The sequence below is a fragment of the Macrosteles quadrilineatus genome, unplaced genomic scaffold (assembly GCF_028750875.1).
Source record: "Macrosteles quadrilineatus isolate MER2022 unplaced genomic scaffold, UCM_ALF_1.0 Scaffold_7__1_contigs__length_78375512, whole genome shotgun sequence".
NCBI classification, from domain to species: Eukaryota; Metazoa; Arthropoda; class Insecta; order Hemiptera; family Cicadellidae; genus Macrosteles; species Macrosteles quadrilineatus.
Window position 1 is genome coordinate 25162100 of NW_026542600.1, and position 25878 is coordinate 25187977.

General features: G+C 34.0%; 2 protein-coding genes across 2 annotated transcripts in view; both read right to left on the reverse strand.

Moving 5' to 3' along the window:
* The window catches only part of LOC128998307 (uncharacterized), a 28904-nt gene extending 22121 nt beyond the window's left edge, over positions 1–6783 (reverse strand). Inside the window, exons 1-4 of the mRNA XM_054424387.1 lie at positions 6615–6783; positions 3670–3823; positions 2560–2892; positions 116–201 (exon numbers count right to left, since the gene is read on the reverse strand). Of these exons, the coding sequence (XP_054280362.1) occupies positions 116–201; positions 2560–2892; positions 3670–3823; positions 6615–6662 (621 nt within the window). The 5' untranslated portion in view covers positions 6663–6783. The remainder of the gene's footprint in view (positions 1–115; positions 202–2559; positions 2893–3669; positions 3824–6614) is intronic.
* A 545-nt stretch (positions 6784–7328) lies between these two features.
* On the reverse strand, positions 7329–24531 carry LOC128998874 (uncharacterized). The gene is made up of 11 exons (XM_054425231.1): positions 24360–24531; positions 22849–22987; positions 19913–20121; positions 17800–18029; positions 16860–16998; positions 14449–14614; positions 12548–12654; positions 10783–11002; positions 9939–10106; positions 8059–8427; positions 7329–7375 (listed from the first exon to the last, which is right to left on the reverse strand). The coding sequence occupies exons 1-11, from the start codon at positions 24369–24371 to the stop codon at positions 7329–7331; spliced, it is 1806 nt and encodes a 601-aa protein (XP_054281206.1). The 5' UTR covers positions 24372–24531.
* Between the last annotated feature and the right edge of the window lie 1347 nt (positions 24532–25878).

Genomic DNA, 25878 nt, shown 5'->3' on the forward strand with positions numbered 1-25878 from the left:
AAACTTAAATGTTACCATGGCTTGTGGCTTAGTGTACATTTAACAATACAATGTTTTATCTGACAAAATGTAAAAACATGCAATGCGTTGTCAAGTATAAATTAGGAAGAAATACCTTCAAATCGCCGATAACCTTGATTTTCCTTTTTCTTATAATTGATTCATCGTCTCTAACAGTTTCTCTTTTCATCCTCCTGCCTTCTAAAAGAATATGATTAGTAAGTTAACTTTGGGTTGGTAAAATTAAGAGTGTATTTTATTTTTATGAATTACATACTAATTTGAGGAAATGATTATAACAGATGGATCAAAAGATCCTGAGCGTATGGCACCAGTTAGTGTTCATTTATAATTCAATTTCAAATACCTAAGTGAAAGTGGCATAGTATGTGTCATGTCAGTTCATAATAAAAAACAAGATAATTCACAAAAAATTGATCCAGCTTTTACAAGGCCAAATCTAGGTGTCAATCCAAGTTTGCACTGCTGAATCTGCATTGTGAAGTCAATATTCCCCTTTATTGTAAAGGCCAATTACTACATACTACTACAGGAATCAATATCAGTGCCAAATCTGTTTATTCATTGACCATAACACCATTACAGCATAATCTTTAGGGTTTATGGTCAAAGGCCCACCTCTCATAGTAAGCTGCTTGGAGGATAAGAGATAAAAGTCTTATTTTTGTCAATGAGCATATCCCAAGATAATAATTAGGTTGTATAGGGCAAGAATTTATTATATATTAACTGGAGGGCAGTTTGTAACGGTCAATGACTGGATTTAAGCTATTTTTTCAGTTGGGAGATGATGCATGATAAACATTAGTTTGGGGTACAACCTTGGATATTACTCTAGAACTAAGTCATAACAAGAGTATAACCATAGACTAACCAACACAAGTAGACTTCTCATCCCATTGTAAATTTTGAAGCATGTTTTTCGCATCTAGTTCATGTACGTGACACATGGGCGCTAGTGTCGACGAAACTTTGTTTCTATTATTTTAGGGTTAATTTCTTGATTTGTGCTTTACTGTTTGGTTATATAACTAGGGGACAAGTTATTGTTTATGATTAGATCGTATTATTTGGTTAAACGAGGTTTTAAATGGCTGTAATAACGGGAAACAAATTGTAAACAAAACACTACCTCTACATAAACCGTACAGACCTAACAATAAAATTGTCTTCAGCTGTTCCATAAGGATGAGAAATCTACTAAGGGAGTATGTTTTATCTATGGTATAACTGAGAAGCTTATCCGTAGATTAAGGTCTCCACCGAGCTCCCATCACAGTCAAGGAGATAGTTAAAATCTGACATCAGCGCCTTGTTATTTACTTCATCCACTACGATTCTAGTTGATTCCCCCTCTCTATGTGACTATTAGTTTCGTCGCCAAGTATGAGTCAAGCTCAGTGATTAGTTTTCTATGGTCTGAAGCATCAACCGTTATTGAAATGCATCGCCAGTTGATGGACGTGAGTGAGGTAAAGATTTTATAAGTAAAAGATGTGTGTAAGTTGTAATGTGAGTTTGGATTTGATCATAAAGGTGTACATGATGTTAAAGAATTTTTGCATGTTATACACTAGCTTCGATTGTTTATCATTTTTGTTTGAGGCAGTGATCAAATTTAGTGAAGTTTTGCAAATGGATCGCGGTGTGACTCGACCAGAGATTACTGTACTGATAAGGGACGTCTCTAAGACCACAAACGACAGCGGCAACCTCTCTAAAGTAAACCGATCAGCAAGCTTTAATCTCTGTTTTTATAAAAACTTATGAACACACACTGCTGGCCTTGTTAAGAAAATATGTATGGTCTTCTGCAAACATCCTTATCCACTTATACACATTTTCTTCGTCCACGTCAACAATTTTTGTCTGCATGCTCAACTGTCAACTTGTGATGTAAAGTGTTTTATACTTGTGGCGTCGATTTTCCCTAACTGCGATTTTGGCTGTTATGATGAGACTTATTAAGTCTCACATGGGATGGAAACCAGCTAGAATAGAGATGAATGAAGTGAAGAACAATGCTTTGGCCTCAGATTTGAGCTAGATTGCTTGGCCACAAAGGGAGATTGATGGAGACCTTTCATTTATGGACAGCCCTCAAATCACCAAAGTAGAACCTATGGCAAACACTGATACCTTCCTCGCATGTTCATTAGCTTATAATTGCATGTCAAGTTGCCAGTTATGTCTTGATACATCAATGAAAAATTATATTTATCCTTAAACAAAGCACTTTCAGAGGGAGCTGATTGACCATTAAATGGGCACAAACCCCTTTCTGCCCTTGACATTAGGTAAGCGGATGAAAATCACTCTGAAGATATGTAATTATACTGAGCATAAGCGATTATCCTATTGGTTCATTGATCTATTTCTCTAAATGTAGAAGAGGTGACCATACTCTCCCCCATGCGCCCTTAATTTGCCACAGTAGATCAATAGAAGTATAGTTAAAAGTGTGATTCAGTGGATGTTTTGTACAGTAAAATACCATGTATTTTCTTATAACGTATAGCGTAAGTAGCATTTACAAACCTAGGATGAATGGGTTGAATGGGGTCCAATACTGTGGGAGTGGTCGTGCTTGAGGAGGATAAGGTCGGTAAAGAGATATATGTGGCCGAAACTGTGGATAGATATTCATTGGTGGCGGAGGATAACTCAGTTGCGGGGGAGGAATGTAAGACTGTGGAAGAGGAAAATTAACTTGAGGTTGAGGAATGATTATTTGAGGTGGGTACGTATTTGTCTGGGATGGAGCAACATTCATTTGTGGAGAGGAGTTTACATCACTTTGTTTTTCGGGGAAATCAAATTTTCCAGCAATCATCTCTCGAGTCCTCACACCAGCTTGAAAGTGAACATTCCCTGTAATAAAAGTGATATACTAAGATAGACACATTAAGGATTTGTATTATTTTTCTTAGCATTTCAAACATAAGATGGATGACATTCAAATTGAACTCACTACTTGGAAGTGTTGCAGACAAACCCATAATTTTGTTCTTAGTAGTTTTATGTCCAAATATATCCTCTGGTGGGTTTACTATGACAACATTGAGATAGTTGGTTAGATTCCCCTAAAATTAGGCTACCTTTTATTTATTAATTCATGAAAACGTCCTTTAAATTTCAGATTCATCAATACACATGACTAGTGAAACAAAGCAATTTGTCAAGTACACACGTATCTAAAGTTACATAAAATCAAAAACATGCCACAATTAAAACCACTATAAGATAAAAAACCTCAAATGTCTTCAATGCACACATTTCTGTCAACAATAACACCAGTTATCAGCATTGGTGGTACTGATAATTTAAAAACTTTCATGGAATATATAGAGCCGTTTTATAAGAATTTTCCACAGGTTTTGAAAACTTAAGCGTGTTCCTTTAAACAGAAACATATGTTTAATCTGTGTACTTTATATAGCACTGACTTTTGGATACTAAAGAAACATCCATCTACACCAGATGTAGTCTATTTTGTATTAGAAAATAACTTAATTGAATGAGCAACTCACGGAATGTGCCACAGTCTAGAATTTAATTTTCAGCCTTCGTTGTTATTTATTGAGATAGTTGATGTGAGATAAACGATGCATAGCTTACAATATGCCATCTGATCTCCTTGATGCTTACCATATATTACATTGTCTATTCCACTAACAAATATCGATGTAAGGGTGCGTTCCAAAGGAGTATCGTTGATAAAATCAACGTGAAGGTTCTGTATTACTGTGTTATCTCGAAGTTTAAGAATTTTTGGTCTTGCTGGAATTTTTTCATCCCCTATCTGAAAATATACAACCAATATAAAAAAAATGTCATAATGAATGTCTGAAGAATCTGTGCATTATGAGTTTTAAACTAATTATCCTATTAAAAAACATTGTAACAAAAGAAATTATTTATTTTAATTGTGATCTGAGTTTTACTCAATTAACATACACATCTGCTCAAATTACCAACCAGATAACCCCTTTGAGGGACGGTCCACAAGGATCCAAACTCAAACGGACAACCAAGTCAAAAATGGAAGCCATCCAAATATTTCTTTAATCTGCCATTTTGAACCTTTGAACGGCTGCCATTTGTTACCCAGCTGATATTTTGAGCTCAAATTTGAGGCATTGTATTCTACTAATAAAGACCTTTAATGTGATGTGCATATCAACCTATGCTTAAGTTTATGATTTTCATCTGACTTCTAGCGGGCGCCTCACAGTATAATAGGTAGCCTAAGCATTGCAAATTCAAGGATTATTTGAGCAGCTGTTATATTTTGCTCCATTGTCCGTTTTAGTTCGAGTTTGTGGCATTGTATTTTACTAACTGAGACCATTAATTTGATAAAAAACTCAACCTATGCTGATATTTAAATTAAGAATTTTGTCTGACTCCTTGTGGACCAAAGGGGTTATGGGAACAGACTGGTCCCAATTTGTTTCAGCCAATTTGAAGTTTGCTTTTGTCATGATGATGGTTTATATAAATGTAATGCTCCCTACATAATACGGAGGACATTGCTTGAACTATTTGAAGATTTAAATTGGCCAGAGAAACGAAGAGAATTGACAGAGAATATATTGTCAAATGATTAATCGATTAATCAAAATACAGGGTGACAATTAAGTCTGGAACCTCTTTTTAAATTTTTAAGCCACAACAGAAAAAATATACTTAAGTTCACACGTGCTTACTGGTGATAATAACTCACACATCTGCCCAATTATTGACCGGATAACCCCTTTGAGGGAAGGTCCACGAGGAGTCAGACAAAATTCTTAAATAGCAGCATAGGTCGAGTTTGGTATCAAATTTAAGGTCTCCGTTAGTAAAATACAATGCCCCAAACCCGAACTCAAACGGACAATGGAGTAAAAAATTACAGCTGTTCAAATATTCCTTATACACATATATAGAAGAAACTTAAACTTTTACTGGAGCAATACAAAAATTATATGAGGCGTAGGGATGGACGAGATTGGATTTTTAGTTCGAGACGAGATTTTTTATTTCTCATAAAATTTCGAGACGAGATTTCTCTTCTCATACACAACGGGAAATGCACGTTCGAAATTTTTACCTGATTTTGTAACATTGTTCGATGACTGTTTAATACAAAAATAATGATAATAGGCAAGAATATTTACAATCTTTTATTAAATAACATCAGCATAACATGTTTTTATTAATCACGCCTAACTTATTAAAAATGCCTACGCTGAGGAAACATGGTGATATCAGTTAGGATAGAGTTCAACTTATCCTAAAATAAAATAAATCATAAAATAAAAGCAATATTAATTTTTATAAAATAGTTACTTGTTTTGACTTGTTTTATAGTAATAAAACATTCCTCACACTGCTTACACTTAACAAAACTTCTCAAATGTTATTAAAGTAATATTATTAAAATAATTAAAGTAATATTTACATTAAAAGAATTAATTAAATAAGAACGCCTTCGCAAAGGAAACGCAACTACAACACGCTCCTGTATTGCGGGTATTGCATTGACTTTCTGCAGGCGTTTTTAATTTTTTTTTTTTTTTTTTTTTTTTTTTTTATTCTTGTCTTGATAAAAATCTCGGCCAAAAAGAAATCTCATCTCGTGTAACGAGATTGAAAATTTCCCGAAAATTTCCCGAAATTTCGAGACTTGACCATCCCTAAGAAAAAGTTAACACATTGAGTGTGGGCCGGTCACTGAGGACCCGATGAAATTAATCACTCAGAGTGGCGCAAACTTGTGAAAAGGACCGGAGTTATTGCGTGTGCATTACAATATCCTATACGCGTGTGTTTCGCCCACAGTTTCCATTTGCACAATTTTATTGACTTTGTACATTTATTGACATACTGTATTTCTTTTGTGTCTTTGCTTTTTATACGACACAACAATATATTTTATAGTTTTTTAGTTTATGTGCCTTTTAATAAAGATGTACTTCCCAATACAAAATTGTTACCAGCACTTCCATGATTCACTGTTGTTGAAATAAACAATGGTTGGGAGAGAAGAAGGGGCTGTATATAATTGTAGATATTAGTTATAGTGCTATTTAACATTTTTAGTGTGAAAACCAGCGTTTGGGAGACCAAAAATGGAGAATTTTTGCCACGTTGCCCACAAACATCATTGTGCTGGCCAGCCTATTGGGAAAAACTGCTCAAAACACTATTTCCTACCTAAATCCTCACTTCCGGCAACAAAAAATAAGATTTTATGTAAAAAAATTCAGGCCCTGGGGAAGGACCCACTGATATATTTACTGCACTCAATGTGTTAAGTAGTTATTGTCGATTCTCCAGTACAAAGTTTTAATTTCCAGAGTGCACCAAACCTTTGTTGATACCAAGATCAGATGATCATCTTGGATTTCACATTACTTTCAGTAGCATTATAAGTTATAAATTTTTTTGGCTTATTGTAAAATACATTTTTACCACAGCAAGTGCATTTTCTTTATTAAATTAAGTTATCGTCATTGGACCACAATTATGCTTGTAAGAGCAAATATTGGAAATTATATAGTTTGATAAAATAACCTAAAATATATTTGTTTATAAAATTCCCAAACCTGTGATATTTTGTTGAAAGCATCATCTTCTGTTTCTGCAGTAACCATTTTGTCTTCTAAGTCTTTTGCTGATAAGTTATTTATAGTCTTGTCTTCACTCAAATTCAGATTTCTGGCCTCAAGGCCTGCAACGCTTAAGGGAACCCTCACTCGAGAATCAGCAAAATGGAAATCTGTTTCAAATTCACATAGGGAACAAAATTAAAGATTTTTTAATATAAATGTTCAAAGAGAAAACTTAAAAAATCATATCTGTCTTAAAAAATATCTGTTTGCATTAGTTTCAAAATCACAAATGCTATTGATGTGAATGTGAATATACACGTGTTCAATTAGAATTAACGGATTAACAATTCCTCAATCCTCATGGGCATGGACTTTTGAAAATTATTGAGGAGGCCTAAATATGATTAATAAAGAGGGAATATGGGTTAGGTAATTGTGATAGTGTAATTGCAAGGTACACTCTAATATGAGAGTAAGGTTTTGAACATTTACCATGGCAGGTGTATATAAAGGCCACACAATTAATCATGTTAATAGTCATAGTGTGTTGCCATAATAATTGCAACGTTTCTACATTGATACACGTGTGTTAGCAAGGATGGGAATGAAAGCTTTTTTTTTAAACACCCCATAAGAAGAAGTCTAAACAGATCATTTTCTTTATTTAGGTGACCGCATCATATTATTCAAATGTGTCCTATCCAATTTCTATAACTTTGCCTGCATGCCAGAAACGGTGCGAGCCTTGAGGGCTTCTTAGGTGACATGTTGATCAGACATAAACTCATAAAGTAATGTGACGAACAATCCCAGGTCTGTGTCCAATAGATTAGGGGGTTTTAGTGAGTAGTCTGATAAAATAAATAAATAAGGTCTTTATTTTCAAGCGTTCGTCATCAAAGTACAAGCTCTGTTTTTCATGACAACTTTTGTCAAATTAAGTAAATAAAACAGTTCAATAATCTATATATAAAATAAAAAGTAAAAGTATCCATACAGTTCAGGTAAACATTTCTTTTGCACATTTCTTAAACCTAATGTAACTGTACTCTTTTAAAGTGTGTGGCTGTCCTGTCGAGTACTGTGCTCATTGATTTCATGCCTCAACACCAACTTTCTCCTAAGGTTTCCCTAAGGTTTGTCCTAAGGTTTTCCTGTCTGGAAAACTTTGTGGACCAGATTTACAGTTTGTATGTCAGAGTACCCCATGATCGACAACACCTTGTCACTCAATCTGTACCGTACTCGGTAGTGTGATCAAATTTTTACAGATTTTAGACAAATCTAAGCACTCTGTTCTGCAGCCTGGTAAGAATCCATCCTCTTTTAGATCCCAAAAAAATTTTTTAAAGTTTCCTATTGACTACCATTCTTTAATAACTAATATTCATACTACTACACTCTATTTATTAGGAATGAAAATAAAACATTAATGTACCTTCAACATTTTTGTTGCCAAGCTTTTTAACCACCAGCCATTCGACTTTCAACTTTTTTGCTTTCACATTTTTCAATCTTTGTGATATTGGGTTCATTGCAGACAAAAATGAACGTGGTTCAAAGACATTATTATTTATAAGCTGGGCAGATAGTGAGTTTAGTTTTGCTTCTTTAATGTAAACATCTCCTTGGAAAATCAATGATCTATTTTTCTCCATTGGGGTGGTTTGCAGTTTTCTCCAGGTTGTGTTAACCTCTTGAGACAGAGGTTCGACGTAGTTTGTAGAAAGATCTGCCATAAACTGAGCTATGTCTCTGCGTAAGTGAACTTCCATGTGGATCTCTCCACTGTCTACTTGGATCTCCTCTGGAACCAGAAGAATAAGGTTTAATACGATTATTCATACTATCAGCTTCAAAGTAGAAAAGGTTTTTGGCTTTACATCAAATTCAGCTAATCCAGACAAATCACTTTTACAACAAAAAGTAATTATATTACACTCTGATAAACATAACTTGGTTTAAATCTGATGAGTTTGTTTTAAGAAACTGAAAGAACACTAATGTTTCAAACAATTCTAGAACAAGATTATTTTCACGCCATATTGCAGAAGCGAGGTAGAACTTACATGTTTAATCATGATACTGGCCTAACTTGAACAATAAATCATGCTGAGACACCCTCTGAGCTATGAGATATTTTATGGATTTTAATATGGCAATTGTAATTTGAATTTTTCTTGGTCGGATTAACAATAAAATACAAATTTGTACAACACTAGTTTTCAGTGGACACACACACTGCCTTGGACTCCTCCTGAGTTGTACGAGGGTCATTTTTAAGTAAGAGCCGTTTTTGCGTATAGCTCCGTAGATCGTGAGTATGCAGCAATGAGGCTTTTTATGACCCTAATGCAATGAGAATGGGTTAGGTGCAGAAATGGGCTAGGGAGTTTTAGAATGGCCTTTGAAATGTTCAACTCACAGAGGACCATTAAGGATAAAGGTTTTCACAACCATTTTTACACTCCTAACTTATTTCCACACTTTACCCTCTCCCATAGCATTCGGTCCATAACCTTCAGTCCTAGTGATGAATGTCAGCAGGGGATGTGTTTCAGTTCTTGTAGTCAAAAAACTAATCACTGACCTCATCTCACACTCGGCGAGAAGCCTTGTTGCAGCGGAGAATTACACTAAAACGGCCCTTACTATACACAACTCTACACAACCCTCGTATACCATAGTCTATGGAATGTGGAGATAACTCATTAAACCACACAATCGATCAAATCTGAAGGTCTAATGGATCAATAGTAGGCTACTGGCAAGTTCGGAGGCCAAGCAAAAGTAGGTTTGCACTTGACTCTCATCATCACATTTCAGGTGTTGCCTTCACCAATTTACTTGAATTATACGCCCATTAGTATAATCTATGGGATCATATTCTCAATGTAATGATGGAATGATACTTCAAACAATATTGACAAACAATAAACAATGAATGAATTACAAATATTTATCATCGATGTAGAGCTGAAAACATGTTTGTTTGATTAATTACGGACTACTTACAGATTACAAACGATACGCGACAGACAATAATGTCTGTTACAGATTAATTGTAAGTGAAGGTCTGGTTATGATGATCTTGATGGCTCTACCAGTATTGGCCTATGGGGCTCAAAAAGTTAAGAACAAAACTACAGCACAATAATAGTATATGGTTGTTCTAATTCAGGCAAATGACACACACAGACACCACTGTTACCACTGTTTGATTGTAGCTTAAAGATCTGCATTATATTATTAAAAACTGTTTTGGCAAATGTTCCCCTACATTAGAGCAGAAGTTGGACAAAATAGTTGTAGACACACCTGTAACAACCCCATGGCTGATGGAAGCATCTTTGTTTGTGAGTAAAACTGAAGATGAAAGGGATTCAAGATTTTCCATCTTGAATTTCAATGATGTTACTCCTTTCTGGATGGTTTCCAAGGCCTCTTGAATTGAGTCACTTCTGAGCTCTTCAGAGTGAGGGAATTCTACAAATGTTTTTAGTTTAATTGTAATTTGTTGTACATCAGTTTATGAAAGTTGCAATAGAGGAATATGTATTTATGTTTAATATATCCCTTGAAAATATAAAGCATATTATTGGGTTTACAAAACTGAAATAAATTCTGAACAATACATTTTCGAGGATAATTGAGTATTTGTGGCTTTAAAATTCTTCAAATTATATCTATACTTTAAAACAAACAATGCAAAATATGGCTGCTTTAATACTTCTCTTAAGTGTCATTTTTTGATAGGTTTTTTATATTATTTTAGTATTTGAATGTTAGATGTTGCTGATTGATTATAAATACAGAATTTAAAGAAATATTGAGTGAGAAACGTCTGGCTATATGGGCAATTTTTGGCAATTACTCATAACTTTTAGCTACTTTTATGTAGCCTTGTGTTTTAGAGCACACTTTTATTCAAGTGTTCACATTCACCAATGAAACCAATACAACTAAATACAGCCACTGGATGGGTAATGATAACTTTCTCTACATTGGAAGACTACCTATGTACCAAGAGAAATATAGTAATAAAATATATTTGTACTGTAATGTAATATGTTATCGTTATCACAGATGTCCTCGAAGTTCATACCCATGTTTTACATAGCAAAATACTAAATTTGAAACATTTTTAAAATTACAATCTTACCAGAAGCAGATGTAATCATAATTTGTACATTAACATGATGTAAGGAAATGTAGAGTTGACTTTCAGACTTGCTCAAGACAAGCATGTAGGATTTATCATTTTCTTCAAACGCTGTTACACTTAATATTGAAACATTTTCAGTAATGTAACCACTTGAAAAAATTGTTTCGTAAATTTTCTCCAATTTGACAGAGGTCATTAGGCATATTCTGAGTACGTTCTGAAAACAAAATCTCATGTAAATATCACACAAACAAATTGTGCACTATATAATTAATTGTGAATTACACAACATACAGTATAATCTTGAGCCAAATTTCTTCACAGGGGAAAAAGACATTTGGGTTAAGGATACAAAAGCGTTACCCCAGCGACCATAATTATTGGCTATTCATTTTGTAGTATATTATACTCAAATACATGTTACTTTGGAGGGTGTTGGTTCTGTTAAGCAAGCCTCCCTTGCTACTTCCTGCTTTGTACTCAGTAGAATCCTCCTATTCTCTATTTCCCCTCTATAATCCCTCCAAACTGACTTAACCATCAATCCACCAAAAAAGCAGACCAAGTTTTACGAACAAATACCAGCAATTCCCGAAACCTCAGAAGAAAGATATTCAAAGCTGATGGTTCTGACAATTGATGGTGACTTCTCTTGGGATGATCACATTCACAACCTCACTAATAAGATTTAACAAGGTTTAAGAAACTTTAGGAAGCTTTAAGAAGGTTTATGTTCTATCAAAAATGAAGTGGATAGGAGGGTTGAAAACTACTAAGATAGCATACTATGCTATGGTAGAATCACATATAAGATATGCACTTATATCACAGGAAGGAACTTCTGAAAGGAACGTTAATAAACTCCTGGTTATCTAAAAAGGCCATAAGAGTGGTCTCCAACCTTACCCCTACTAACAGCTGCAGGGAAGCTATTAAATCACAAAAGCTTCTAACAGTTACAACCCTCTACACCAATGCAGCTGTCTTCTACACACATATCCTGTACTTAACCAGAAAAAAGGAATTTCACTCCTATCACACCAGAAGAGCTACCGACTTGAGTCTATCAGTCCATAACACAACACAATTTGGCCAAAAACTCTTCTATGTTCGACAAAAAATCATAAATATACTGCCTAAACAACCTGAAGAATGAAAGGGAAACAAACTGAAGCAAAAACTTGAGGAAAGGTTGGTTTGAGGGCTTGTTTAATCAATGAAAGAGTTTTTGACCAATTGTATCTTAACGTTTACCTTTTTAATGCAAGAAATGCCTATACCGTATTTGTGTGACTTTACTGTATTTCTTGAAGAAATTGTGAATTAAAAGAACTTGAAGTTTCTCTTATCTAGTCTATCCTTCTTCTCTAGCCTCTCCTGCTTTTCCTTCACTGTTTTCTTTATGCGCCCAACAAATCACTTGTTAAGTTAGTGGCCCGAACACTCAGAGTTCTCCGATAGCATCAAGCAGGAATCAGCATAAATGTTCAACTCGGTTTTGTAAAGTTCCCTGTGATTTTAAAATGACAGACGTTTTGAATTAACTCTGATTTTCTTTGGTAGCTGATATAGCAAATTATAGGAGGTGCTACATTGTGTTTCTTGTTGGTTTCAAGACCAGTTATCTGGAGACTTGGCTTTTGCCAGAGAGAATTAGTTTATTCTGAAATTTGTATCAATTAATTCCAATGAAATTAATTAATATTTTCAATTTTTTACAATTTCATTTAATAATGTCTACAGGTCACTCAAAATTACTTACCTTGTGAGTAAATGTCAAGAATGTTGGGTATTTTAGGTTACTGCTCACTGCTACTTGAAAATACTTCTCCATTCCTTCGACAGACAGCCAACGAACAAACTCGCTTCCTGGAACCGGTAAATAAGAGTGAGTTTATTTATTAGTGTGGATGCAATACTACCTGGTGTGGATTATAGTCCTCACGAGTGAGTACTACGACTATCCCCAGTACTATCCTGAAAATTAGACAAATTCGTATATACCAAGGCAAAAATGGGGTTCGGATTCCACTATAAACTGTAGGTCCCTTAGTTGCCATTAGCTGTATGGGCTATTAATTAACAGCTGTCTAAGGAATAAGCCGGTCTTCACACACAAGTCGGTTGTCACTAACAAGACTACAAGATCGCACCACTCATTCTACACTCATCTCCATTCATACTTGGATTAAAATACCTACTTTGTATGGACGCCATTTAATTGAAAAGTAAAGTAAAGTAATAATTTAAAATTAAATCATGTTCACAATATTTATTTGTTTTTCCACTAAAGAACTCACAAATTATAAAATAATTTATTTTTCAAAATAAACCTGCTCAGAGTAGTGTTTGTTCGATTTCTTTCAGCTCCTTTTCTTTAAATTTGACAGTACTGAGATACAGTAGTCTACTGAGAATCTATTGCTAAGTGTGCTGTATACTGTCTATTAATTATATCACCATACTGTGGCAGGCTATTGCTTAGAAAAAATACAATGAAATTCCTTGCTTAGCTCATTGGTTCTGAGACCCAACATGCAGTGCCCATACATTGGGAATTCGTTATAGTCACAGCTATCTTTAAAATGGAAAAGAACAGTTGAGTTGAACCACCAAAAGATTGTGCTACTGTTGAGTACTGTTTCCCGTCTTAAGCACCAGCTTGTTCTACCATACCTAACTGTAGGGACTATTGTTAACCATGTAGCTAGTTGTCTCCTGTTAAGAGGAATTCTAATGAGTGACACTTCCTTTAGTGAAATGTCATTGGATTGAAAAGTTCCAGAGAGCTTCCAATACATTATCAATTAGCTTTTTTCGATCCTAAAACCAAGCTTCATATAATAGTTAATAATTAATCAATAAAAACAAAAATAATTATAACATTAAAGCATTATCGACAGTAAAATTTGTATTTATATCAAGTAAATACTTTCTTCATATTTTAAATACTTTTGCTTCACTCCGTATAAAAAGTAGCTATTTTTATGACAGCTGACACTGAACAGACAGTAGCTATTTTCGATGACAGCCGATACAAATGAAAATAATTTTCCCCAAGCTCTAATTTAGAACAAGGGAAAACAATCATATGATTTCCAATTTCCCCTTGCTCTCGATCAGTGTTTTACATTTGCCCACCACAAGCACTAGTGTTTTGTTTCTTGACCATTTATTTTTATGATCAGCTGTTTTTACTGTTTTGCAATTTAAATGTGAACATAAATTGGCATAACCTTGTTAATGTTTTGTTTTGAGCATAATGTGTGTTAAGATAAACATAACCTTGAACTTTTAAAACTGTATATGTTGTTATGTAACCTATTTACTTTTATTTTCATTGATAAAAACACTAGTTGAGAAATATAATAATACTTTTAAAACTGTTGAGGTTTATTTTTTGGTACGTTAGTATTTTGGTGTCGTGATAAAAGTAGGCTATCGTTCATAACTTGCACCGAAAGGCGTTTACCAGCATTTGCTCCAAATATTTCCATCCTCTGCTTCGTATGTGAAATATGGTGGGTTTTTTTTTTTTTTTTTGCATTGCCTCACACATGAATCTTAAGCTACGGAAAATGTCATTTTCGGTACTTATAATGAAATATAATATATTTGGTAAAATTTCCCTACTATGAAAAGATTTTCACTTTTCAGTATTACCTTCCCACCAGTATATTGAATTCTCATCCCGATCATTCTCCAAAATGAAGATGAAATTCTCTCCTCTTTCCATGAAATGTTTAATAGAGGTAGGTTTGTCTGTAGGCAGATATTGAACTAGAGAAATTTCTCCATTTGGTTTTCTACTCCAAACTTGAGATGGAAACTAAAAAAGAAATCAATTTCAAAACAAAATAATATTAAAATCAACCTATGTCAACACTAAAACACTCCCTTGCATTTTGCTGCCTTCTAAAGTACATATTTGTATTTTACTGTTAACTAATTGTTGTATTTTCATCAGAATGGCTGTAAATATTGAATGTTAGTGGTGGCATAGGCATGCAAACCTTTAACATGCCTACAATGGTTCTGAACTAAACTAAACTTTCAATTAAACCAACCTAGTCCCCTTAGTCATTAGCATCAAAATGCTGGACATAAAATAGGATTACTGCACTAAAACAGACAAACTAAACACACCATAGGTTTTATGTAGATACTGAAAGCCAAGGCCACAGCCACACACCACTACAAGAACAGGACTCAAGTCAAATACGGTTACTTGAAATAGGAATAGACATATATTTTAACCAAAAGCCATTGATGTTGACCATCAAGAACATGGCTATACATGTGGAGACAATTCTAAACTATTCCACAAATACCATACTGAATAATATTGGTTTAATATGAGATATATAGGATCTAAAATGTACAACAAATTATCAGCTGAAATTAAGAAGATTGTTTCCTTCTCTAAATTCAAATTATCCTTGAAACACATTCTTTTGGAGAGGGAATTTTACTCTTTACAAGAACATAGGTCATACTGTAATTAGTATACATTAATAATTATATATTTTTACTATACTATATGACAAATCAACTGTCAAGAAAACTGATGTAATGGGATGAAGTAAACATCTATATATATAATACGCTAAGCCGATTTTTGTAAACAGAACTCCTCCCTCATTTTTGTACCGATTTTGATGATTAAAGTGTCAAAAGAATGGCCCTGATCTGTAGTTTTGCAAAGTGTTTTTATTTTTTTGAAATCTTTATTAGTTCGGGCTGGACCTTCCATCAAAGTTGGGTTTTCTCCCATAAGATTAACATGGGGGAATCTAAATATTTAATTGGAAACTTTGTCTCTACTAATTTAAGAGAACGGCTGGGCGTAGAAGCTTGGTAGAGGTGTCCAAAGAAAGGTCTTGGTCTGTAGATGAGTTATCAAAAGAAAAACGAAGTAAATTCCCTTAGGGCTCTGCCCCAGAAGCCTTTAAAAGATACCTCCACAGATTTGTTTACATTTTGGCCATGTGGATAATACTTTTTAACGAAACAGCTGTTAATTTTTAAATTGTATTTTAAGCAACACACATTTATTGAGAGTTACTGAATTATCCAAAGGAAGTATTTTTGCAATGTTATTTTCTTGAACTCTTAGAGAGCCTTTGAATGTTATTAGGCTAACGAAAAAGGGTTGTGCATGTTTACTAGCGCTACTCCGCAACAAAAACAATAATTTAATTTATCTCTAAAAAAATATTCTTAAAGTGCACTGAGCAGCAGCCTAAAAAATACTATGTAACTTCCTCCTATAGTTACAAAATGCTCAAACTCGCGTTGTGAAATTTATGATTCAGCTTATATTTCTCCAACAGTGTGCTCTTATCGTGTCTAATAACATCCAAACACAAAAACCATGCCTAAGATAATACCTATCTTGACAAATTATTTGCAGTGGCCTATTTGCCTATATTACGGACCGTGGCCCACTGGGTTGGTAACATTATTGAAAGTAAACATGATATTTTGGCTGTAAGAGTAAATACTATTTATATAAGCAGCTACTGTCATGACAGAAAGGTCATATTCCTTTTAAACTAGATCACATTCTCCTTTATAAAATACGTTGATTAACGATGCATGTAAACATCAATATTTATGTAACAGCCAATTTACAGTATGTTTTTCTCTTTGGAAATGGCACATTGCTATTTCATTTGCATTATTTGTTGCCAATGAAGTCACAGGACCATATAAACGAGGAGGCCCCTAACTGTCGATTTCGACGGGTTTCACCTAGTATATATAAATACAGTATGTACTCGACCATGATTGCCTCGATAGCTAAGTCATTATAGCACTGACCTACAAATCTAAAGGAGCCTGGTTCAATTACAAGCACAATCTATTTTACATCCAGGTTCCATTTGAACTTGACTATTACATTATTTAATAATACCATTTAACAACAGGTTGTGTTACACAGAGTAACAAAACCTGGGCTTGGACTGTTTCCTTTAAAAAATACCTTAATAAACCCTTTATATAGAGTTAGAATGGATCTTTCCCTTGTGTCAAATAATGCATTTATTTGTCAAAACAAAGAAGCAACTCACCCTTATTGCATCATTCTCTGGACACCCTAAGACAAACACAATATCTTCCTCATATTTGAACAGTGCTATACAGGTGGCTGTGGGGGTTATATCAGGAATCAACTCCATATCCATGTAAAAATTCTGCCACTGGTAAATCCTGTGAATAAAAGGCTCATTAAATCAGTAAGGGTTCCTTGGATCGTACAATCCATTACTTGGATAACTGAGGTAATTCTAGAGCTAATACATGCAAACAGAATCCGGGCCAGAGATGGAAGGGACGCTTTTATTAGATCAAAATCAATCGGGGCTTCGGCTCCGCACTTCTTGGTGACTCTGAATAAATTTCAGCTGATCGCACGGTCCTCGTACCGGCAACGCTTCTTTCAAATGTCTGACTTATCAACTGTCGATGGTAGATTCTGCGCCTACCATGGTTGTAAAGGGTAACGGGGAATATTTAATAAAAATAAATATCCTTTTATTTTATGTGTTAAAGTGATTCAAGACTATTCAAAAATTAAAATACATTTTCATACCACTGTGACTGATATTAGGCATTAATAAATTAATATAAAGCTCTTGGTTGGATGTGATTCTTTTTGTGTAAATCTGTTTTTGGGGTTTAACTTGTATTTATTTATTTAAATGCTACAATACAGACTGTCACATATGTGTCCAATTAGACTCCAGCATAATATAAATTCAGATAACACATACTTTGTGAGACATAAGTCATAATGTCTTTTTTATCTCATCTTGCAGGCAACAAATTAACACAATACTTTAATAAATAATGTTTCACATAAACAACAATAAAAAAACTAAAGAAAATCTGCTAATTGTATTAAATTGAAAAACAACAAATAAAATTGAATTGAGACATTGACATAGTAAATTTTGTGCCATATATTAAAGATACATACTATTAACTGTAAATAATTCATAGCCTACTAACCTTAACTGAGAACTTATTCTGTTTAATCGTACTGAAACAGAACGTTCATGAAACAGAATGGCGAGGAATAGCTTCTCTTGCTGAACAAAGAACTGAGCATCAGTAGGGTCTCCATTGTCAGAAATGGGTTGGTGGTAAGTGACATCGAAATTGGAAGTTGCAGAGTATAAGTTACAGACGCTGTTTTGAAAGCAGACCAATAGGAACAGCCTGTCATGCCAGTCAAAACCCTGCAAAAATGTTAAAACAAAAAATACTCTTGACAACAAGTTTATTTTATATGGCATCTTCTGCAAAATTACGTGTGACCAAAGCAACATACAAAATGGCTAACACGATGATAACAAATTAAGGATTCTAATCTATTAATCAGTAAGTGGTTGCAGTGTATCTGAACCACAAGGAATATCAGTTTGGCATCACTGTGATTTCTGATTTCATCGTTTTGTCTGTTTTGGGTTAACACTGGTTATGAAAATCATAATCGGTTTGAGAGTCGCCTCATTTGATACCTAGAAGCATCAGTCCACCCTAATAAGAATATCGGTTTGGCATCACTGTGATTTCGGAGTTCAGCCTTCCTTTCTACTGCAACGTTGAGTTGAGTACAAGAGTTAACGTCCTAATGGCCTTTGGCCACTTTTGATTGTCCATCTGTTTACGCTGTGTGATTTTCAGTGTTTCGCATGTCTCTCAACTAGTTTCATAAACTGTTATCTTATCTGCTTATCATTAATCAGCACAGATTGGCAAAAACCAAACATTCACATAAATTAAATTGTATACAGTTTTTGAATAAGCTGCCTGAAGAAGCAAAATTAGTTTCTTACAGTATTTTAAAAAATCAACTGTGTATGACTGGATTGTTAAAAATCCTTTTTAGAAAATTGATGATTATATTTAAGTTGTGAAATAAATATTAGATTTTGAAGATTAAGTTGAAATAAAGCTTTTATTTTCCTGTAAGTAGTTATTTAAATTGAAGATATATTGTACTGTAAACACTGAATCACCATGTATAACAAATGACGTGTCATATTTCTTTTATAAAGATCAATGGAAATAAACATGTCTTATTCTTATTCTTATTAGACTACTCTAGAGTAATAATGACCCCCAAGTAGCAATTATCTAATCTGGTATGTGTATCATCCAACAAGAAGCTCAATCGTATCAGCTTATTTTATAAGCTGCATTCAATATTATTCTATTTGTCGCTCGAGGTGGTTGTGTCTATAGATCCACAACCAAAATAGCATAGACAGATTTTTACTTCAACAAAAAATGACACTGTGCGTAATGTTGAATTTAAGATCAATAGCCTCAGATAAACAAAATGTTTGTACACAAAAATATTTACGCTGTTCAGTCTGTTTTTGACGAGTCTATCAAATTTGCTTCGATCAATGATTGAAAATTGAAATAGGTAGGTAGCAGTGTTCATACACCTATTAAAAGATCACATAAATTGGTAGAGAAACATAATTTAGATATATTTCAGAAAAAGCTACTTTCAAAGGAAAAAACATGTTTGCGCCATCTCCCAGGATCTTTAAGATTATAAGGAAATCAAAAAAAGTTATCTATATTTTTTTTATTTAGTGAGCTTCTCTGGTATTTACTAAGATTCCTTGATATTTTTAAACGGTAAAGATTCTCAAATTGTCTAAATGAATGATCAATTGCGTAATATAATGACTTTATTACCAGTGCTATACAAACATTCTTTGTAGTCAATAGTACAGGTATCATTGTTTAGTTATAGGGTTATTAACAAGTATCAAACACATTTCATAGGGTTCTTATTAAATTGGTCTTATTTGTATTTATGTGCATACACACAGCTTCTTTATGTGCACAGATTTCATGTTTGAACGTTTTTAACCAAGAAACCAAAATTCTGTATGTGCATAAACTTTGAAAAATACTATACTATCATATTTGTTTATCTGGAAACTATTAATTTCCTTAAAAAATATGTAACACCCTATACAATTCAAATTTTTGGAACTAGAACAAAACAAATGTACAACAATACCAAAAGTTTTCAAGATTCTAGCGTGGAAAAAATTGTTGCTACTTGTTTTGATTATGGGTATTATTTGTTACCTACCTTAACAAACTGTACTTTATAATCAGATAGACTCTCCAAAGTTGTTTTGTATTCAAACTTCTCTTCTTGGAAAACCCAGAGTTCCAAATGATCTAACATTATGGTGTGCTTACTCGTTCTGATAATAGTAGGAACATTATTCATTTTTCGCTGAATTGCTAGTGGTTCTGACCATAATGTTGACATATTTATTTTTATATTATTTTGATCTGTGACAGAGAAATACTTATAATTAATAAACAACATAGTTTAAAGTTAGAAATACAACTTGAAATATAAATAAGCTTAAAATTGAGCTGACTCAAAAACTAGCAATAATGTTTAGGTTAAAATTGTTACATTTGATTTTTTACAACTAAAAACACAAATAACACATGTTTATGTCTGCTTAATGTAAGCTTAACTAGGACGGATGGCATCGTCCTGTAATCCAGCTACTAGGAGGTTACGAATTGTGGATATTTATAGGCTTGCACTGTGGATGCAATGATGCAATACTCCCTAGTGTGGATTAACATCCGCACGAGTGAGTACTACGACTATCCCCAGTACTATCCTGAAAATTAGACCAATTCGTATATACCAAGGCAAAAATGTGGTTCGGATTCCACTAAAAACTGTAGGTCCCTTAGTTGCCATTAGCTGTATTGGCTATTAATTAACAGCTGTGTCTAACGAATAAGTCGGCCTTAGTCACTAACACGACTACAAGATCTCGCCACTCATCCTACACTCATCTCATCTCCATTCATACTTGGCTTAAAATACCTACTTTGTATGGTTGCCATTTTATTGAAAAGTATTAAAGTATTAATGTTTGCACTCAACTAAAGACGTATTTATATTTCATAATATAAAATACACATGCTTTTACCTTGTATGATTACCAGACCCTCTCCTACAAATCTTTAAAAACGTTATCCCAGGTATTTCCATCTAAGCCTGCACTTGGGCTAGGTACGGCATCTCCCGAGGTACCGAGGCACCATCGTTATCTTCCATGATTGCAACAAAATCCTGAATATCTTTGTAGGTCACAGAAATATTATCATAGTCCTTTGTGACCGTGGCAAAATCATGAATACTTCCCACAGTCACAAAAATATTATCATCGTCTACTGTGATTGATTGCAACCAAACCCAGAACATCTCCTGCGGTCGTGTAGACTACATCATTGTCTCCCACAATTGGGACTGGATCCCTAATATCTCCGGCAGAAAAAGAGACATTATTATCGTCTGCTTCAATAGCGTCAAATCTTGTATACCTCGCACGGTCACGAAACATTATCATCTTCCACTATCGCAGAAAAATCCTGAATGTCTCCCATGGACATCAATATTGTCTTCCTCGATCGCGACTAAATATTGATCATCTCCCGCAGCCGCGGAGACATCGTCATTGTCAACCGCGGGGGGATATTCTCATCGGCATCCGCTATCACAGCAAAAGCGTGAATCTTTCAATCACGTAAGCGTGATCCTTCTGCAGTCGCAATGTTATCGCGGTCGTAAAACCTCAGCTCCAGCTTGATTTTCTGACTTTTTGCTAGATCTCTCAAGCTTGTAGGCCAGGCTCGGCTCGGCTCGAAAATCGATCTTCTCTATTAATTAAAAATTACACTTTCAAAAGCAAACTGATTTTGAACCGACCTGATTTTGGCCGGAGACACGGAGGTAGAAATATTTTAACTGTCTCGAAGTAAACAAATCTGGTCCACAGCCCCCTAATAGTATTAATGAAAGTGAAAGAATGGAATCATTAATTAGCTAATGTCCTAGCCATCTAGAATTATTCGTCAATTTAATCGTTAAAAAATTGATCGAGTGGTATCAGCATAGAGGGGCCTCTCTGGTGTGATCCACCGGGGCCATATTAATTCTAAATACGGCCCTATAATAGCGCCATCATGCAGGCCACAAGGAGAGTTGATGCAACCAGCATAACTGCAGACAAATTTTTTACTTAGGTTAGTAGAGAATTTCTATTGTCCAGTCAAAGTAGTGTCAGTTTAGCAGTTGAAAACAACTTGTCCTAGTGCTCTTAAGGTTGATTCACACATATCAGTTCAGTCACACTTCCGTTACAGTCCAGTCACAGTTTAGTCTCAGTTGCGTCCGCAATTCCTCAGTCAACTGCCCGTCAGTTGGTTTCAGTCAGTATTCCGTCTAATATTTACAGTGATGTTACAGTCTAAAAAACAATCATTTAAATAACAAAAACACTGTTTTCTAACCTCAAACATGTCCGGCAGGCATCCGAAAAATCCAAAAATATTGGTGGAGAAAATTCTGATAATGACTGACGGACGCTGACAGAGCGACTGACGGACCTGCGCCGGGTGAGTGTAGATTATGCAATAGAAAAATCATTAAAGAATATTTTGGTTGACTGTGACGTGACTGATATGACTGAATTGTGAGGTGCCGTAACTGATATGTGTGAATCAACCTTTACTGATAGTTTTAACAGATTTTTGTCATATTAAGGTATAGTAATGCTCACATCAATATTTTTATGATAGGTGGGCACGGGTTTGGGTCTAAGTAAAATTTCCCGGAAAATCCCAGTCAACGCTTGCAGCCCCCCCCCCCCCCAAACCAGGGGTCCTGCAGGCCCGCTATCGCTACCATACCGCTTGCGCCCCCAACAAACCTAAAACATTTTGCGTCCCTGGGCCCGGGCCCATTTATTAAAGCGGCCCTGGCTAGCTGAATTCTATACCTTTCAGGAAAAAAGTCCTTAATGACCCACATGGTCATTAACCATATATTATATATATGTTTTGGTGTTCTCATAATATAACCTTAGTGGTAAACAAGTAATTTTATTAATTTAGGGTGGAATATGCATTCAGGACATATATTCCTGTTTTGAATAAATCTCGTGTTAAAGAAATAAAAAAATTCAACAAAAACTATTTATCTCTCCTTACCTCGTGAGTTCTGGTAAATAGAATTTGTGAGTTGCTGACGGGTACTTGTGAACTTGTCATTAAAACCTTGTTTCATTGAAGGAATCAGTGCACTCACAGCATAGAACAGTAAGGTGCTTATCCAAATTTCAGTCCAACCCTGTATATATGAGTGATTATTACTAAGTTTACAATCACATGTTCAAATGATAGTTACTTTACAACAGGTTATTCTCAAATGAATAAATAATAACATGATTTTGCAATTAAAATATTTTACAGCTTGTATCGTTTTATCCTACTTCCTACATAACCTTTAATCCTGAGGATAATTGGTTACCAGTTTACAATTTTTACATAAGGACTAAAACAATTTCTTTAGTATGTTTGTGTTAAAAAGTTTTCCATTCATTGACTCAGAAATATGTTTCACCCAATTGTTCCACTCCTCAAGTTTTATTAAATATTTTACTCAGGTTAAGTAGACATTTAAGAGTCTTACTTACTTGTCCTAAAGTACATATAAAACATATGTCTGATATATTTTTTAGAGAAACTATTTCAAAGAATAAAATTTGAAATTGTTTTCAATTTTAATTAAGGTTGGATGGATTTCTTTTAATTCCCAAGCAAAAAGTTTTTTTTCTCTATTTCAAATATATTTTTCCTACATTTACCTGACAAAGTGGGCTTCCTTGAACAGATTTTAGTACAGAAAGCCTTACTTTGGCGCACACCAGTATTCCAACTAAAGAACACAAAACAGCGTGCTTTTATTATGAACGTAATCTGTGTACGCTTGAAAATAAGTTGGAAACACTAAAAGATATTACGACTACAATCAGCTGGTGCAGCATTTCCCATTTTTTTCGTTCAATGTTTGGATTTAACCTAACCTAAAAACGTGTTGTACCCACAGTGTTTTTGAAAGACTAATTATTTATATGATTTATAGTAACTGTAGGAAAAATATAAAGTATAATACGAGTATAATGTATAAACTGCCTTTGCTACACTCGAAAAACTTTCAACACTCGCCCATGGCTCGTGCGTTTGTAAACATTTCTCTCGTGTGCAGCAAAGTGCCAGTTCGCCCACTAGTTACACAAATTGGATACAATAACAGTTATAGCTTATAAGAACATACACATTTACATGTTACAGTTTTTTTTTTTATTTATTCAAATTGTACAGGGGTTTTATTAATATTTACCTGAAGGTTACATTCACCTTCTTTCTATCAACCAAATTTAAGTTTAAAGCTACACAATCATTTGTGTGATTAACAGAATATTATAAAACCAAGATCCCATTTACTGCTTTCAAAGACTAGCCATCAAGCATTGCTTTAATTCATTGGAAAAGTCTCATAACCAAATTACTAAGGGGAAAAATTATATTTTAAAATTTGTTAAACCCCTTATTATCTTGTAAATATAATAACTATATAAGTTTTACTTGAAGTTAATTTGATTGCAAACCTGCATATTTCCTAATATTATTTTAGACATTTGGTTAAAAGGTATACTTACAATGTTCCTCATATTGGATATATGATCAGGTTTAATCAGTTTAGTTCTAAGCGAAGATGATAAGCAGAAAATATATTCTATTATATCTTTGAGAAATAATGTTGATACAACTTTTAATCATAAAGGACTTTTGAACTATGTGAAAGTGGACATTTAATAAACCCTGCATGAAACTGGCCAGACAAGAAAGGACTAACTGTGTCTGACTCACGACAGTCTGATAGATCATACCTGTACATTCCTGCTAACTCAAAGCCTACATAAGATCTAGAAAGTCTAGAACTGGAAAGTGAATGCAACATATACTGTATGAATGAAACAAATAAATTGTTTTTAACCTTAATAAATTATAGTAACTGATTTTTCATTTTTTCTGTGGAGGATTTAAAACCCCTTATTCCCAAACATTAACCAATATTCCAAACTTATATATAATTTATAACCAAATATATATTTTATAATATATGATTAGGCAAATTATTATGGTTTTAATCCCAATAAATAGGACTTTTTAACACTTTTTTGTTTACTGCATTAATAATTTTTGCTAAGAAATATTTTTTTTAAACATCAAAAGAAAATGTTATATGCCTAGTGATTTTGGCAAATAGTATGGAAAAATAAAAAATAAAGTACTGTGTTAACTTAAAGTAGATTGTTATCAAGAACCAGTTTTTCTCTATGAGCTGCAGACAAGCTAAAAACAAAATTATTACAGCAAGTTTTTTACAACAACAAGCAAGTTTTTGCAGCAAGTTATTTATACAATTTTGTAATATTTTGTGATTTTTCAAATAAAAAAACTAGACCAATACGGTACATGTTTTTATGGGACGAATTTGAAAGGCCAAATTAAAGGTTGTGAAAGGTTTCAAATAAATTATGAATTGGTTGAAATTTGTTTATTATGCAAACAAAAACTAACACGAACAAACATAAATTATGTAAACAATTAATTAAACTAATATTTTAACAATTTATTGATATTAGTTTATCAAATTTATTACATTTTCACAATGTATCTTAACCTTATAATACCCCCGATGCAGCGAACCTGCAGACTAAGCAAATTTCAACTTGTCTGATTACATTTTTACTAAAATGTTTCCATATTTATGCATAATTCAAATAACATTAGATTTAACGAGTGCTTAGGTTTGCTGCTATGGGTAAGCTTTTTTTGTCCTAGGACGCTAGGCTCAAGCCTGGGATTGTTTTTCACATTGCTTCAGGCTAGACCTAGGGGATGAGGCATTATCACTTAGATAAAATCAATTGGTGACTTGGTGGGATTTTAACCCGGGACCTCAGGGACTGAAGTCCTGCGCTCTAACCACTGCACCAGCTCGAGATCCTAAACCCTTGCATTAGCGCGCGGGGGACAGGTAGAGCGCACCCTTAAATAAATAAATTTGTCAAATTTGATCAACATATATCCATAAACAAGTAAACTACAACAGTTTTCATTTTCTCCGTAATAATAACATGGGAATTTTAAATTTAATTTTTTTTTTCTCTG